Source organism: Oryzias latipes, chromosome 10 (assembly GCF_053564925.1).
Source record: "Oryzias latipes strain Hd-rR chromosome 10, Olatipes_Hd-rR_3.1".
Classification (NCBI taxonomy): Eukaryota; Metazoa; Chordata; class Actinopteri; order Beloniformes; family Adrianichthyidae; genus Oryzias; species Oryzias latipes.
This window is the reverse complement of record NC_136246.1, coordinates 15436419-15452222: the sequence shown is the minus strand read 5'-3', so window position 1 is coordinate 15452222 and position 15804 is coordinate 15436419. Positions and strand designations below refer to the sequence as shown.

The following is a 15804-nucleotide window of genomic DNA, read 5'->3' as shown; positions in this document are numbered from 1 at the left end:
GGGGGGGTGAGGGGACATCACTGTGAGTAATCAGGAGATGTCCCCTTAGTGCCCTACCCGCCAATTTTAACTGCACCCCCCTTAGTACACACACCCCTCCCCCCTCAATATATACATCCCAACATAAACACACACACATGCACACACACACCCTCTTAAACACACATACACGCACACACATTTTGCAAGGAAGGTGGGACCTAGGACCATCTGTCCCCTGCCTCTTCCCTGGTGGGGGGTACGGCCCCTTTGCAACGGCGGCCGTGTCCCCGGGGTGCCGGCTTCCTGGGCCCGGCGGTGCTCTCTCTGCGCGGTGGGGGGGTTCACATTACATCTGAGCCGGGGGTGTTGGTGTCCCTGGGGGGTGGGTTCTGGTCCTTGCTCCTGAGCGCTGGGCCCCGCCAAATTTCCAACTGTGGCCGAGCCTGGTCGGGCCATATTTACAACACCCCTTGTGGGCCCTCTTTTTTCCCCGGGGTTCCCCCCTCCTGGGCGGGGGCGGCGGGCCCCTGCCTTGCTCCTCCCTGGACCAACCGTGGGCCGGGCGGATGGCTGCCTGGAGTGCGGAGCGGGTCTCCCTTGGGGGGTCCTGGCTCGTACCTGGGGTTGGGGCGGGGGGATGCCCAGAACTCCTGGGTGGTGGTGGGGTGCTCGTCTGGGGCTGTGGGCGTCCCTCTCCGGTGGGGCCCTGCGTTGGGTTCTCCCGGCGCGGCGGGGGGGCTGTTCTCCTGGTTGGGCTGGGGCGGCCCTCTCTTTCCCTCCGTGCCTCCCTGCTCTCTGGCTCTGGGGGCCTTGCGGCGGTCCTGCTGGCCCTGGCCTGGGTGGCGGGCTTGGTCGCCCGGGCGGCGGTTGTTCCCTGCCGGTTTCCGTGTGGCGTGGGGGGGATTCCGGCTGCCGCTGCTGCTGCGGTGGGGGTCTTGGGGTGGGGATGGCTGGGCGCTCTCCCTCCTTCTTTACACATTCCACCATCCATTTTAGAAGAACATGAGCACGGGTGTTGGCTCACCTTTGCACGGGCGATTTGCGTGACTGAATGACTGAAATGTTTCACACTAGTTGGTTTTAAGGCATAAGTATGCGTGTGAGCATTATCTGTTTTGTGTACATGTCGACAGATGGACATTTTTGCAGCTAGCAGGTGTGTTTGACACTTGGGTGTGTGTGTGGACAGGCTCCGCCCTTTTTGTACTGCATTTGAGCCTTACCATGGTGATTAACAACCAGTAAACTTGTTGCTTTATGTTGTTTCATGGTCTTATCCCCCTTCCCCTCCTACTATCACCCTCCTTCCCCCCCTCTCTCTAACGTCCCTCTCTCTTCTTCCCCTCTTTCCTTTTCCGTCCGGTCCAACACCAAAGATCTTCAAACATGTTTGAAATTAATAAAGTTTGGCCTCAATTACAAAAGGGGTTTATTCAGACATACCTTTGGTTTGTCTGAAGATTAATAACCCCTCTTGTTAAAGTAAAATATGTCCAACACAAGAGGCCCTCAGCTCTCATCTGTTTGCCCAGCTGTTGGACAGGACAAGGTAAAAAAAAAAAAAAAAAAAAAAAAAAAAAAAAAAAGCATAAAACAAAAGTTAATTAGAGAAATCAAAATGAAATGCTAAAATAGTAAACTGGAAAAGGTAGGTTTTATGGGACATCACTGATTGGAGGATGAACCTTGAGTTTTGAAGAAAAGGAAAAACAGAAGGATGTGATAAAGAGTTGATTGTGCAATCACACAACTTTTGCAATAGTTGTGGCCATAAGCTTAAAGAAATGGCTTCTGTCAGAAGATACTGTCATGCTAAATACCTTCGGGTTGAAAAGGTAAACAAACGTCATAATTTAACCCACCGTTTTGTTTTTAGGCATTTCATTTGGATTTCTGGAATTTACTTTTGTTTTCTGAAACATTTCACTTTTATTCACCTTTTTGGGATTGTGTTTTTTTTTCCATTTTTTAATTTTGCTTTGAATTCTAAAATGTTATGTTTTTTATTGTTTGTTTTGCTTTTTGAATGGTTTTTGCGATCTTTAAAATGTCTTACCATTGATTGATTGATTTGTTGAGTGTTGTGTTGATTGCACTTCAGGGCCACCACGCTCAAGATAAATTGGCTTGAAAGTTTTTCTCTGGTCAAGTCCTTAAATATCATAAGAGCGTTCAGATTACCCCAATGTCCACAGTACTGTCCAGTCTTCTGGTTCCTGCATTCTTTTTTTGGTTTTTATTCTCATTGGGCAGCTTAAAATTATTTTTATTGGCAATTCTGCAGTGAAGTCCAACATCTTGAAGTTTCCTTTGCTGCTGATGCTGACATTGTTGTTTTTTTCAGGCATTTGTCCTCCTGTACAGTTGAATTACAGTCTAATCTCGTCTAGAGCACGAAGTTTTATTGTCGTAAATCCAGGCACAACAAGAGGATGCATCAGAATACAGCAAAGCAGGGAGCTTGTATTCTGCTGATTGTAGCTTTTACATCACTACTACAAGCTTTTTCTTACAGAATTTTTCTTGTTTGCTCCGGATTTACAACGATTTGAATAAAGAAATAGGTAGAAATGCAATTTTAAGCTTAATTCTCTTTATATATATCCTCTATCCTCAGATGCCACATAACCATGTTAAATATACAATGTTCATTGAAGTGCATCATTAAATTGTTTTAATAAACCCAATATGCCTTCATTTTGTGAATTAAAATGTATTTTTTTAAAACAGAAAATGTAAAAAGCGATCTCCATACTTTTTGTGGCATGATGTAAAGATGACAAACCTATAGATCGTCAGTCAGGCCTTCAGCTCCCCTTCCTCAGCTTACTAGTTTGTTCACCTTTCAGCATATCCCTTCAGGGATCACCACAGTGAATCAGCTTTCACTGATTTACACAGATGGTTTTGGCAGAGATTTTTACGCCAGATGCCCTTCATGACACAACCTTGTGTTTTATCCGGGCTGGGGACCGGTACGGGGAGACGCAGACTTAGGCCCCCTTTGTGGCGACATAGTTAGGCAGTAGCGTGAAGGGTCTTGCCTAGGGACCCACACTGGATAAAGCGCATCACACCCCTGGGAAACGCACCCTGGTTTCCCAGTCCCACACGAAACCAACTGGGACATTCAGCTGCTAGCCCTACTCAGTATTACATTAAAACAATATTTCCCTGCTTGAATCCAAAGCCTTGTGTTTCAGTCATGAAGATCAAAACAGCACAAAGTGACCTCAGTTGTGGATGATAGAATCCTTCTTAACAACTGATCAGCAACAGAAAAGGAGTATCTACATCGAATCCCTTACAGAAAAGATTCAGGAAATTATTCTTAATAATGAGCTTTAATCGACAAGGTTTGCCCGAAACCAAAACTGAGCTTTAGCTGACAATAAATGTTCTGTCTTGGGGGTTTTAAAATGCAAAATAATCTACTTAAAATTCCAAATTTAGCTGTCAGGTTCTTGTTTTTCCCCTTTTTTTCAGTTGTTTTCTATTGCAGAAATCTTTTGTTTTTGTAGGCTACCGACATATGTTTTTTGTCAATTTGTTTTTTATGCAAGAAAAAGCCTCAGAGATTAGATAGCAAAGTCACACCATAATTTCGAAAGAAAATTCATCAGCAGAGGTTTATTGCTTCCTTCATTCAAATATGGAGGTTACAACAAGTGATGTAGTTTGTAGATTTTATTCTCCAAAAGTGTAGAATTTTTTAAAGCTTTTATCTTCTTCCAACAACACACCGGTCATTTTTCCTTTGTCCCTCTCTCTCAGAGGATAGCGGAGCTGTGTCGGGAAAGGGAAGCCCAGGTTGATTCAACCGCAGCAGTCCCAGGTGGCCACAGCCAAGAGCCGCCCCAGAGTCTGCCGCTCCAGCTGGCCGACAGCAAAGCCAAACTCCGTCGGCTCAAACAACAACTGTGAGTTAGATTCGGTTTGTGTCTGTGTGAGTGTGAGACAAAAACTCCACAGAGAATCATTAAAAATCAGAAGAAGTAACAAAGGTTTTTGTGAATAATGTACACATTTTGTCACCTACGCAAAATCTATCTCTGTTAAACAATGCAGTTCAAATTGAAAATCACTAAAAAGATCAAAGAAAACGATAAAAAAAGATACAACTCTTGAAAAGCATCAGTTATTATTACAATAACTGGAAAAGACGGAAAAATGAAGCTATATTTGCAGCCAAATTTGCAGTGATAATAACTTTGATTTTCAGGGAAGACAAAGGAGACCAGCTATTGGATTACAAGCATGAGATTCAGACCATGGAAGAGCAGCTCAAAAAGCTTCAAAAAGAGGTGAATGCACAGTGGATGTACACACAATTTTGTTCTTTTTTTGCTCCCCACTATGGACACTGTTGAAGAAAACCCCACATTGCAGATAATTTTGTGAATTCTGCACAAATGCCTTAAACAACCTTAAAGTGGAGTTTCATCTAAAGTAATATGTTGGACGTTCCTGAAAACTGATTGTCACAGGTCAAACTAATACCGGCAAAAGAAAGAAACCATTCGTGAAACTTAAACTTTAAAAGCTACCTTTCAGTGAAAGCCCGCACCCAAATTTTTGCATAATTTTGAAGTATGTTTGTACATATTCACCACGAATATAAAATGTAACCACAGAATCTTTTTGAAAGAGAAATATGTTTGTTCTAAAGTTTGAGCAATGCAGTCATCAAGTAAATGTTGACTACGGTGCTCATGTATGAAGCTTATCCAGTGGTTATTTGGTGAACTGCCCTGCTTTCTGTTCCACAAGCTTTAGTCTGGAAAGATGTCATTTGGTTTAGCATGAGGCTTAAAAACTTTCCAAGCCTAACAAAGGCAGAAAGTCAACTAAACATTTAAATGGTCATTAAAATGTCCTCTAATTGTCAAAAACTAGTGATGAAGGACCCAAAACCAGCCTCTGATGGCAGGAACTAAAACTTTAATTAAGTTGTATGGCCTGTAGGACACGCCCCCGTCCTTGCCGCCCTCTCCTGACACGCCCCTCACTCTTCCCCTCTTCTCCTGCCACCCTGGTAAGAGCTGACAAATTCCTAAAAACACAATTTTTTCAAAATGGCAACTGTTCTGTTGGTTTTATCTCCATAGCAACCATATTTTTTTTGGTTTGGCTTGGGGTGACGGACAGATCTATGTAGTTTTTGATTAATCGGCAAAAGAGAATTTATGGATTTTCTCGGCAGCTGAAGTTGTTTTTTTTTTTTTTGGGTTAACCACTCCCACATTCCTAATATGTTCATATTGTATGTCGTATCATTTCATTCAGCCAAGAATTAATATAATACATTTTCACAATGTTTGTGAAATTTTTAGTGAGGTTTTGCATATGTGGCGGGTGACATTTTCACTCAATATACTGTATATTCCTTGCAAACCAGGGCTGCTGTGGGAAATAATAATCAAAACATAAAAGGGAGAAATAAGAAGGTAACAACGCATTTGTCCCACCAAACAACAACTGATAACTATAGACACTGCAATATACAAAGGATTATTAACTTAATTCAGAACAGCTGTAGATAATTATAAACTTAAACCTGTAAAACAGATCTTTAAAAAAAACAAAAAACTTAAAATATCCTCTCTAATAATATTTTTGCAGTAGTGCATCTGGGTAAAAAAAACAAAAAAAAAAAAACGAAGTAAAATAAAAGTAAAAATGTATGTAAAAGTACTACAATATGCAAAAACCTTCCATAACATCTGAGGATAGATTTTTCTTTAAAGGTTATTTTCTATGGCAAAAAACCCCCAAAACAAAACATTATCAAATTATGAAAATTTCACTTTTTGGAATTAAAAATCAATAGTTTAGTGACAACTATTTTACACAGCCAAACAGAACTGGTCAAAACTACTTATATGAAAGATTTGTCAATTTTCTATGGAACGGTATCAAATTAAATCGGGAACTTTGAAACTTATCTTGACACTTGGCGCAACATTTCCAGCAGATCCAACATTTAAAAAGCTCCCGGCTCCTTATTGGTTTTCTGGAAGGTTTTTGCAGTGGGACATGGTGAAAAAAGCTGTGAAAAGTCAAGTGGCATGTAGGAAGGGAAAATCTTGCTGTGTGATTTTTTTTGTGACTAAAAAAAAAACAGATTAGGTTTTTTTGTAATGTTGTTACATTGATTTTAAAATAAAAATTCTTTATTCATGTGCAATATTTGGTCAATAATTATTTTAGCTCACACCCGACACCCTGTGGTACATGACCATGTGCAATTGATTGTGCTTGCAGAACCGTTCTCTGCAGAGTGACGCGAGATGCATGCGAGCACTGCGGGATGAGCTGGACTGCGCCCGAGAGCGAGCTGGACGGACGGAGCAGCTCCAGACTGAGCTCCAGAGCTGTAAACACAGATTACGCAGCCTGGAGCTCACGCGCACTCAGCTGAAGGTACAAACCTGTGCAAGCTGCAACGGCGCACTTACACAGACCAAATGCATACAGATTTTCTCAGATGGTCTCTAGAAAAACATCACACGCCTCACAAATGATAGTATATTGGCATTTAAAATATTCTTACCAAATACAAGAATATATGCTATGCAAAGCACAAATTTGAAGAGAGGTGATTTTAAAATCTCTTTTAAAGCCTTCTGTATTTGAATACCTATCATTTTTAAGAACCTAATACTGCTTAAACCTAAAAGCCTTATTATTTCCCCTCTCAGTGTTGAGTGTTTTAATCAAAAGTGAGCATGAACAACGATAAAGTCAAAAGCCAGAGTATGAGATTATATTAGATGGTGTCATCTGGATTTATAGCTTGGAGCTGCTCTGCTGATGAGGAGCGAGAGCTTCAGTTATTAGAACTTTTACATCCAAATGAGATTTATTTTAAAGTAGTAGAACTGCTCTGAGTCAGAAGAAGGTGTTCATGTCCTTGTAAAATGGAAAAAAACTCTGTCCCCATCTCAGGCTTATTTGATTAAGTTTTTGAATCTTTACACCCCTGTTACAGCTGAAGCAGCTCGCCATATTTATATTTTTTCTTTTTTTGTGTGGTGTTTAATTAAGTTCTGGAAATGTGAACTTGCATGTGGTGTTGAAACTGGAGAATTTTGCTCTTTCCTTGCTTGTTCCTCGCATAAAAAATCAAAAAGAAGCTAATTCAGTTTAATTCCAACTTGAATGCTACCTTAGGCCATCAATTCGTGTTCTACTAAAGAACGGAAACAACATTTTTTGCTCAAAAGGGCTGCAGATTATTAAAAAAAAATCAATTTATGGGTAAAGCTTTTAGGTAATTTTATTTTCCCACCCCAAATAACAGAATATATTTTCTTGACCTTAGCAAAAAAAATACATTAGTTTGCTTCCAAACATTCATTTAAATCTACCGTAGCACAAAGGTCAATTCTAACACAACTCCAATGAATGAACAAAGAGGATGACGGCAGATGTCAATACATCCTCACAGTGATCTTTTAAGCCTGATTTATGCTGAAAAGCACCTTTTTTGAGAGAAAGTTTCACCATTAAAAATGTATTTCAAAAAAAGCTAATAGTTTAAGATGGATGATATAAGCCGGCGATGTGGTGGGAGTGAAGCTCCTTAGAGGTAGTAAAGGAGAGAAGAGGGTTCCAAAACTTCAAAGCATTCTGGATAACTCCACCCATCCCCTCCACTAGCTCCTGGACCACTACATAAGCACACAGACAGCTAAACTAAGACTCCCCTCATCAAGGACTGAGCGCCACAGAGGGTTTTTTACTTCCTGTGTCAATAAAATTATATAACTCCTCCATAAAAACCTGTAAACTTCATAGAAGCATCTGACATCATTTTATATTCATTTTACACACTGGAAATTTGTACTGCACAGTACTTGTTACTTAGCTTTTTCTTTTTCCTTTGTTAGTTGGATATTGGAATTTGTTGATCTGAGCTCTGTTCAAAAAAAAAAAAAGCAATATCCCCCTGGTATAAATAACGTCTTTTGATTCTGGTAAATCAAGACCTACCTTTTAATATTTCCTTTGGAATTTGAGTGAAAAATAGTGGGAATTGATGTTTTTACTCACACTTTGTGTGTGTGCCAGAGCAATTGGTCTAGTGTGTAAAGCCAACCATGTAGTTGTAAATGGCTTTCTAAAAAAGGCTTGAATTTTACTAAATTCAAAAAGAGATTGGGGGGAATCAGAGAAATAGTAGAAGTTTGAACTTTTTTTCTTTTGTCAAAATCCTCCTTTTCTTATGCAGATGTTTTTGATGTTATGCATTTTTTAAATTATTGTTTTTAATGAGAGTTTAAACAATTTAATTTTAAAACAGAATTTAGTTTAATATGTTTTTGGCTAATATAATAATAATCACTTAAAAATGACAAAAGCATGAAAAACATGTACATATAAATAACTGGGTAAAGGCTGCAATCAACAGTTTCCCCCTGAAACTGTTTAGATAGAATTTACCATTTCTAAAATGCTTCCTGTTTCTGCTTTTGTGTGGCTGTCCCTGCAGGAGCAGCAGCAGCTCTGCGCAGCGTTGCAGGAGACAAAAACTCTTCTGGAGGAGCAGCTGACTGACGCCCGGGAACGCTGCTCCTTGCTAAGGGAGCTGGAGAGGGACAATCTTCTGCTGCGTCAGAGGATCATGGATGTTGAGGCGGTGGGTTGGCCTGTTTAAACATTTCAGTTGAAGGCCGTGTCACACAGCCACAACATACATTTTCCACGTATAAAATTTCAGTCTTTTGTGATACATGCTAGGTATACATAATTCCCAAGTTTTTCTTGCGTTCATCATTCGTCAGTGAGCGTAGATGTCTGTCGAGTGTTTCAGCCAACGGGACTTTATGTGAATTAGGTTTTGAGCTGTTCAGCTGAGAATTATGCAGTTTATACTTAATTCACGTCGTTTTTACACATGTTTTTATGTAAATCTTACACAATTGTTTGGGATTTTTGTAGGATTTGTGGTTTCCCATGACCGTTTCATGTATGTCTAACATACTTTTTCATTGCGCATACGACGCACATGTCACGTTAGAATTACGTAATTGATGCACACATTTTAGGTCAAATTTGGCGTTTATGCAGATTTCTGTGTTATTTGCGTGGTTTATTCGTACTTGCATGGTTTTAAAGGGGTTGATTGGTGATACATCTCCTCACATTTTTCAGGTATGTTCACTATGCGCAAAATGCATGTAGTGGCTGTGTGACACGGCCTTAATACTTTTCTTGCACATTCACAGTTAAAGTTTGCATTAAAATGAATAACTTCTGAGCTGTGATAAACCTTTTTTTTACGGCAAAAAGCTGAACACTTGTGATGTGTTCATTTGTGTGTAGGAGCGGGACACTGAGAGGCAGCGTGTTGATGAACTACTGGAGATGAACATGAGCCTCGAGGCGGACCTGAGGCATGCCATCTCCAGCAGGGAGAATGTTCCTGCTCCGGCTGCCGTGATTCACCAGCGTTTCCTCCGCTCAGAGCTCGATTCTGACGAGGAGATAAGCGAATTGACAGGTCAGAGCAGCTGCATTTCTGCACCTTTTTAACAACAGTATTCACAATCCAATATGTTAAGGTATTTGTGAATTTTAACTTTCACAAATTAACTTCTTTACAATTTCTTTCTGCTTCATTTTTTTTCTTCCTCAAATTTTCAGATCATAAACCACTGAGTGTGGAAGTAGGTGAGGCTTCGACACTGATGCTCCTTGGAGCAGAGCAGGAAAACGCAGAGCTGAGGAGACGACTTGAGGAGCTTCAGGCCCATCAGGAGGTCTGGCTTTGGTTGTTAAATGTTCTGACTCAAAATTTATTGAGTGAATGAATGACCCTGGAGGGTCTAAGGGCAGGGATGCTCAGTTTAGTTTAGTCTGTTTAGTTAGTTCAGTTTAGAATTGAACTCTGTGTATTTAAGATCCTTGTAATTTTATCACTTTACAATTACCGGTACAAAGCCCATTGAGACAACTGTTGTCGTGATATTGGGCTATATAAATAAAATTGAATTGAATTAAATTCAATGAATGAATAAACAGAAATAACCAACATTCATGAAAGGTACAATAAAGTAGAAAGCATATAAAAATCATAAGTACAAAAGACATAAAAAACAAGTGAAAACACAAACTACAAACTTAAAAACTGAAGGGCTTAAAATTTATTTTCAACATTTTCCTTTGAAGCTAAAACATCTAAAAGGATCAAACTTTGGAAGCTAAGAAAGGAAATGAGAAGGCTTATCGTTCTGCCATATTTGCATAGATGAACATGAGGCAGGAAATGCCAGATGAAAGCCTAAATGATCTGTTTCCACTCAACGCAGGTGAACTCTCCAGATGCAAAAGATGAGCTGTCCTGTTTGGAGATGGAGCATCAGAACACACTCAGAGAGGTGAGCACAGGGGAAAGACTCGGCTGACATTCACCCCTGATCAAAACCTTATGACTATTTAAGAAATTGCATGAATTTACATTTTGCATGGCTAGATCATAGCAAGGAGCTTCAAAATGCAAAAGGAAGAAATGGTAACAAGAAGCCAAACCTTTTAACAAGCATAAAAAAAAAAGAAATTTAAATGAAATGGACAAAAATTTAGGACTAAAAAACCCTGTTACGTCTTCTAAGCAGAATTCAAAGGGTCCAAACAAAACGCTTATTAATGAGAAGCTCCAACATTTTTGTTAAATTAGTTTGGGCATGCTTGATGTGAGAGTCTCTAAAAGGCTTATGGGAAGGTTGGTCTGAGTGGTGAGGATGGCTTCATGAAGAACAGCCACTGTCTAGAACTGATGTCCAGTTTTGTACACATTCCTTTGCCGTCCATTTTCAAATGTTCTCAATTGGATTGGAAGTCAGGAGAATGTGCAGGATGGTCCAATAGAGTGAGGTTATTGAAAAAAGTCATTTGTCAGGTGGGCGATGGGAACTGTGTGCTGGTGACTGGGTTGAAAAAACAGTCACCAGCACACAGACGAGGGGGCCTCAGTCATGACAAATGCCCCCTGCAACATCTCCACAAAGCCAGCTGTGGTTTGATGCCCTTGCACAACACGAAGCTCCATTGTTCCATTAAAGAAAAAGGCACCTCAGACCATGATGGCGTCTCCTCAAATGTGACGTGTAAAAAAACATTTCGGGTGGGATCTCTTGTTATGTCAGTGACATGGAATCACAAGAGCAGACAGGTCTCAAAGTCCAACGGGGCAATTTTGTGGCGTTGATGGAAACGCCTTTGAAGACACTTTTTGTTTAGATACCGCCTGATCATTACTGGGCAACAGTCAGTACCAGTATTGGCCTTAATTTGGGTCAAGGATGCAAATTTCTTGCATTTTCTGAACTGCTCTTAAGAGTTTGATCAGGAGTATGTGATATGTCAAGGCTAGCTCCACCAATACCAACCATCCAGATTCCAGAAGTTGTAAAACTGCTCGGCAAAGTTCTACTCCTGTAGCAAATAAATGATTCATATTCTTCTTGTTTTGTAACCAGGGTGGGTTGTTTAAAAATGATCTGAGTTTGTACCTTACTCTGCATGCTGTCACACATTTATGTCACAGTTTTAAGTTTTGTCTTTTAGCCAGATAGCAGTTAAAGGTTTGAACCAGCAATAATAAAGCAGTCAATATTAAGGCTGCCACAGTTGTTCAAGACCTGAGGTTAATGAGACGAGTTAATTAGACATTTTGGGTTCTTTTGAGACCAGTTTGTTCACTCACACTGTGTGCTGAGCATTTCTGTGCTTGTTCAAAAGCTTAGAGCTCAATTATCCTGCAGAATATTTAAATTACAGTTCACTGCTTTTGTTCTCTATTGTTCCTGATGGTCACAAACATTTAAAATATGTAAAAATATAAAGGAAGATTCCTTGTGAATAATATCTGTGCAGTCAAGTCAGGGAGGGTTGGTGATGGCGACGCCGTTTGTGTATGCTTGGTTCTAAGCAGCAGCACAAAAGACTTTAAATGAAGCAATCAAAATGGGATTGAAGCCTACACTTTGACCTGTAATTCAAGCGGTTTAACCAAATCACCAGTTTGTAATTTTAGCAGTGACATTGGCTGTTATGCTAACATTTAAACGTCTGCCCTGGAGTAAAACTTTACGTCTGCACTTCAATCACATCTTGATTACTTCATTTCAAATCCATTGTTGCTGTTCACAGCGGTTACTTAAGAAAAATGGCATCTTTTTCTAAAAACCAAATAACTATATGTTGAAGCCACACTTGTCAAATAATATAATGGAAGAATAACCGGTAATAAAAAGTTTACTGTTTGAAACACAAATTAGCATTCTGTTTCTCGTCCTAGACTGCACTTTGAAGTATTTCTGCTGTCTTTGTTAACTGAAGTTGGTCTCCTAAAGGATATATTCATGTTTTTGTGTTTCAATCTTGCCTTATTTTTTCAAATATATGGAACATATAAAGTACAGCCAGAGGATATTTTCCCACATTTCCTTCATTTTTTAAAGTTTGTAGCTTACAAAGTGGAAACATTTTAATTCATTGCTATTACAAAGTAGAAATTTAAGACCCGTCTGCTCTTTCGATTCTTTTTTGTTTTAATCCAAAATGCTACTTTAAAAAAATGTTTTCTTTGGTGGGTTTTAGGAAAGGTAGACAAAGATGAAAGAATAAGATAAAAGGTTTATATAAAATCTTTAAAGTGCTTTCTTTATTTCCATTTTTTCAGTTTCAAAACCTGAAGAATGAAAATGCCACTTTAAAACAACGCCTGGAAGAGCTGCTGACTCAGCTTCAACACCTGAAGGACTCAGGAAAAGCGAGAGACATTAAAAAACTGCCCAGAGAAGATGAAGAGATTGTTAGAGGAGTCCAGGGCTGTGAATCCTGTAGGATAGAAGGGGAAGGGAGGGTGAGACTGATGGAGGACAGGGAGAAAACGGGAGACATCATTGGGAGTCAGCGGGAAGCAGGAGTAGGAGAGGAGGGCCTTCATGCTCAAGAGGGAAGATGTGATCCGTGTGAAATTGAAATTCAGGCCAAAAGGCGAGGAGAAGCAGAGGGAGGACAGAAAGAAAGGCACAAATGGGACAAAGATGGAGAACCAAAGGAGGAACAGGCTGTCATGACTGAAAGTTCAGAGATCCCAAAACATCCCATGGAGGACCACAGTGAAGTCAAATATACAAACCCAGCTGTGTTTGCCCTGTCTGGTCCTGATGTGAAGCTTCTGACAAAACAGCTCCAGGAGGCCCAGGAGGAGGTGGACCGACAGGTGGAGCTGGCTCAGAACCTGCGTTCAAAGCTGGCAGAGCAAAGCAGGAAGACATGGGAGGCAGAGCAGAAGCTGGTCCTCTCGGAGTCTGAGCTGCAGCGCCTGAAGAAAGCTGCAGAGAGCCTGCTCGAGGCTCGAAGGCAGATAGAGGTAAGGATGAGGAGAAAAAAAACACCTTGTAGTTGGAATAGCAGGTCTTTTATCAGGCAGATAAAATGTCAGAAAGACGGTTTTCAAAAATACATACATTTATTAAAAATATAGTCCAGAAAAATAGATGGTTTATAGGAAAGAGACACCAAAAATGCTACTTACGTTAAAGTAACATTAACTTTAAAACTACCCAGGTAGAAGAAAAAGTAATCAACCAAAATTTTTACTTGAGTAAGAATAAATCAGTAAATAGTGACAACAGCACTGAAGTACTTTGAACTTATGTGCTTTATAGTTTATATTTGCAGATGCTGAAATAAAATGTTTTGTTAACTAAATAAAAGTAAACATTACTGTGTTTACAGTATTTTTCATTGGTGGAGTGCTGAGTGCTCTTGTCTCACAGCGAGAAGGCCCTGGTTCAAATCCTGGCATGGTTCTTCCTGTGTTTGCATGTTGTCTCCGTGCATGCGAGGGTTTTCTCTGAGCCCTCCGGTTTCCTCTCTCAGTCTAAAAACATGCTTCAAATGTTATTTGGTGTCTCTAACCTGCTCCTAGATGCACACGTGTGTGTGTCTGTTTGGCCCTGCAACAGACCTGCAACCTGTTCAGGATGTCTACAATTCCAAAATCCAGTGACCAAGAAAATTTCGCAGAAGTCTCTGCAAAAAATGGTGTGCATCGATGCTCACTAAATTGACAACCATGGACCACAATGCATTGCAGATGAATGATTTTTTTTAATGGGAAAAGACTGTATTTTAATTATTGACTGTATAAGAGAAGTGGACTGAGGGAGTGAGACGTCACCCATAGAAAATAACTTGTTTCCGGTTCCAACCAAAGGAAGTCAATTCAGCTGCCGTTTTTCCGTGATGCGACCATCAGCATGTTGGAACCAGACAACCTCAGTAAGCCGTGATTGGTCCGTGTCTGTCTGAGTTTACATGTCTATGGCAAACCCTTTTGAACGTTCAACGTGGGGCCACCTACTTTTATTGAGGCATCTTATTGGTCAGTTTAAAACTTGACTAATTTGCACTACAGTAGAAATGTCATGGAAAAAAAAGGATTAGCAAGAACATATTTTAAAAGGTTGCAAAACAAGAATGGTTACTCTGACTAATCTGACTAAGAAGTCTCTGAGGTTTTGGCTTTTTAGAACGTAAGGAGGAAGGGGTCGCTCAGTCCAGTTCTCCCATACAGTGAATGATTTTATTGCATTTTTTAGAAGCCATCCAAATTTTCACGATCAGAACACAGTGGATTAATAAATAGGCTTTGTAAAATGTTTATATTTATTAGGTTTTCGGTGAGCTTGGGGTTGGAATCGCTTTTAAAATCCAGGAATCTGGGTCTTTGGACATATCCTTGATCTTTTTAGTGGAAGATGTTTCACTTTTTGTCCAAGAGGCTTTCTTATTTTATTATAAAGTAATGAAATGTTTTGGGGTGACCCTGTGCCAACGACGATCACTTAAAGCGCTGCAAAGCATCCTTTAAAATGTCACAGATATTGGCCTTAAACATATTACAGATGGAATTCAAAATAATCTTTAAAAGTTTCATTCATGTTTGGAATAAATGAGGAGTTCAACGGATCACTGCGGATCAGTAGCCACGGTTCCGCACACATGTACCGCAGAGTGTCCCCTCGCCGGTCCTCGTGCGCACCTCGCGCGTGCATCGTGAAAATGAACTGTCTGTTCACACCGAACACAATTCGTGTGTCAAATTCATTTTTAACAGGCCTGTTAAAAATCCCAGAAAGCAACTGAAGCTTTGTTTAGAGCTGCATATTCTGATAAAGAACTAAAAAGCCAGTTAGGCCTCTACACTGGCCTCCCACCTACTAAATGATCAGACAAATCACAGAGACTATTGATAAAACTAACAGTATTAAGCTAATTGCTTTGCACAAAATGTTACATTTTCATGCATTAAGTGTTCAAAAACTCAAAAACCTTTTTCTGACAAGATTTATGATTTCCTTCATTTAAAAAATGATCTTTTGCGCAACCAATACAACTCCTCCTGACTTCCAAATGTTTGAGCAGATAAACAGAAATAAATCAATGTTTCATGTTTAAACATGTTTTTGTTGTTGTTACTGTCGTGGCAATCAGTAAATAGAATTGTTAAAATGATCACTCTTGATATCTGAGCAATCACTTCATAATGTTATAATAACTGCTGCTAATTATTATCATTACTATTGCAATAGTAGCCTGTGGTTTTGTTTTTTTTGGGGAAATTAGCAGTAAACAGGTCCTGTGGAGCCCTTCGTACTACTCAGACTCCATAAAATAGCCCTCATCCTCAAAAAGGTTGGTGATCCCCTGCTCTTAGCTTTCAGTGTCCTTCCACATGCCATCCATGTTAAAGTATGTTGCTGGTCCACTGTGGTCATACAGTCAAAACTTAATTACTTTACA

At 39.9% G+C, this 15804-nt stretch overlaps 1 protein-coding gene across 1 annotated transcript in view; it reads left to right on the top strand.

Moving 5' to 3' along the window:
- Nucleotides 1-15804, top strand: part of ccdc88b (coiled-coil and HOOK domain protein 88B) — a 64444-nt gene that overhangs the window by 20234 nt on the left and 28406 nt on the right. Inside the window, exons 8-15 of the mRNA XM_023959081.2 lie at nt 3757-3902; nt 4205-4286; nt 6247-6405; nt 8477-8623; nt 9310-9487; nt 9631-9746; nt 10296-10364; nt 12671-13366. Coding sequence (XP_023814849.1) covers nt 3757-3902; nt 4205-4286; nt 6247-6405; nt 8477-8623; nt 9310-9487; nt 9631-9746; nt 10296-10364; nt 12671-13366 — 1593 coding nt within the window. The remainder of the gene's footprint in view (nt 1-3756; nt 3903-4204; nt 4287-6246; nt 6406-8476; nt 8624-9309; nt 9488-9630; nt 9747-10295; nt 10365-12670; nt 13367-15804) is intronic.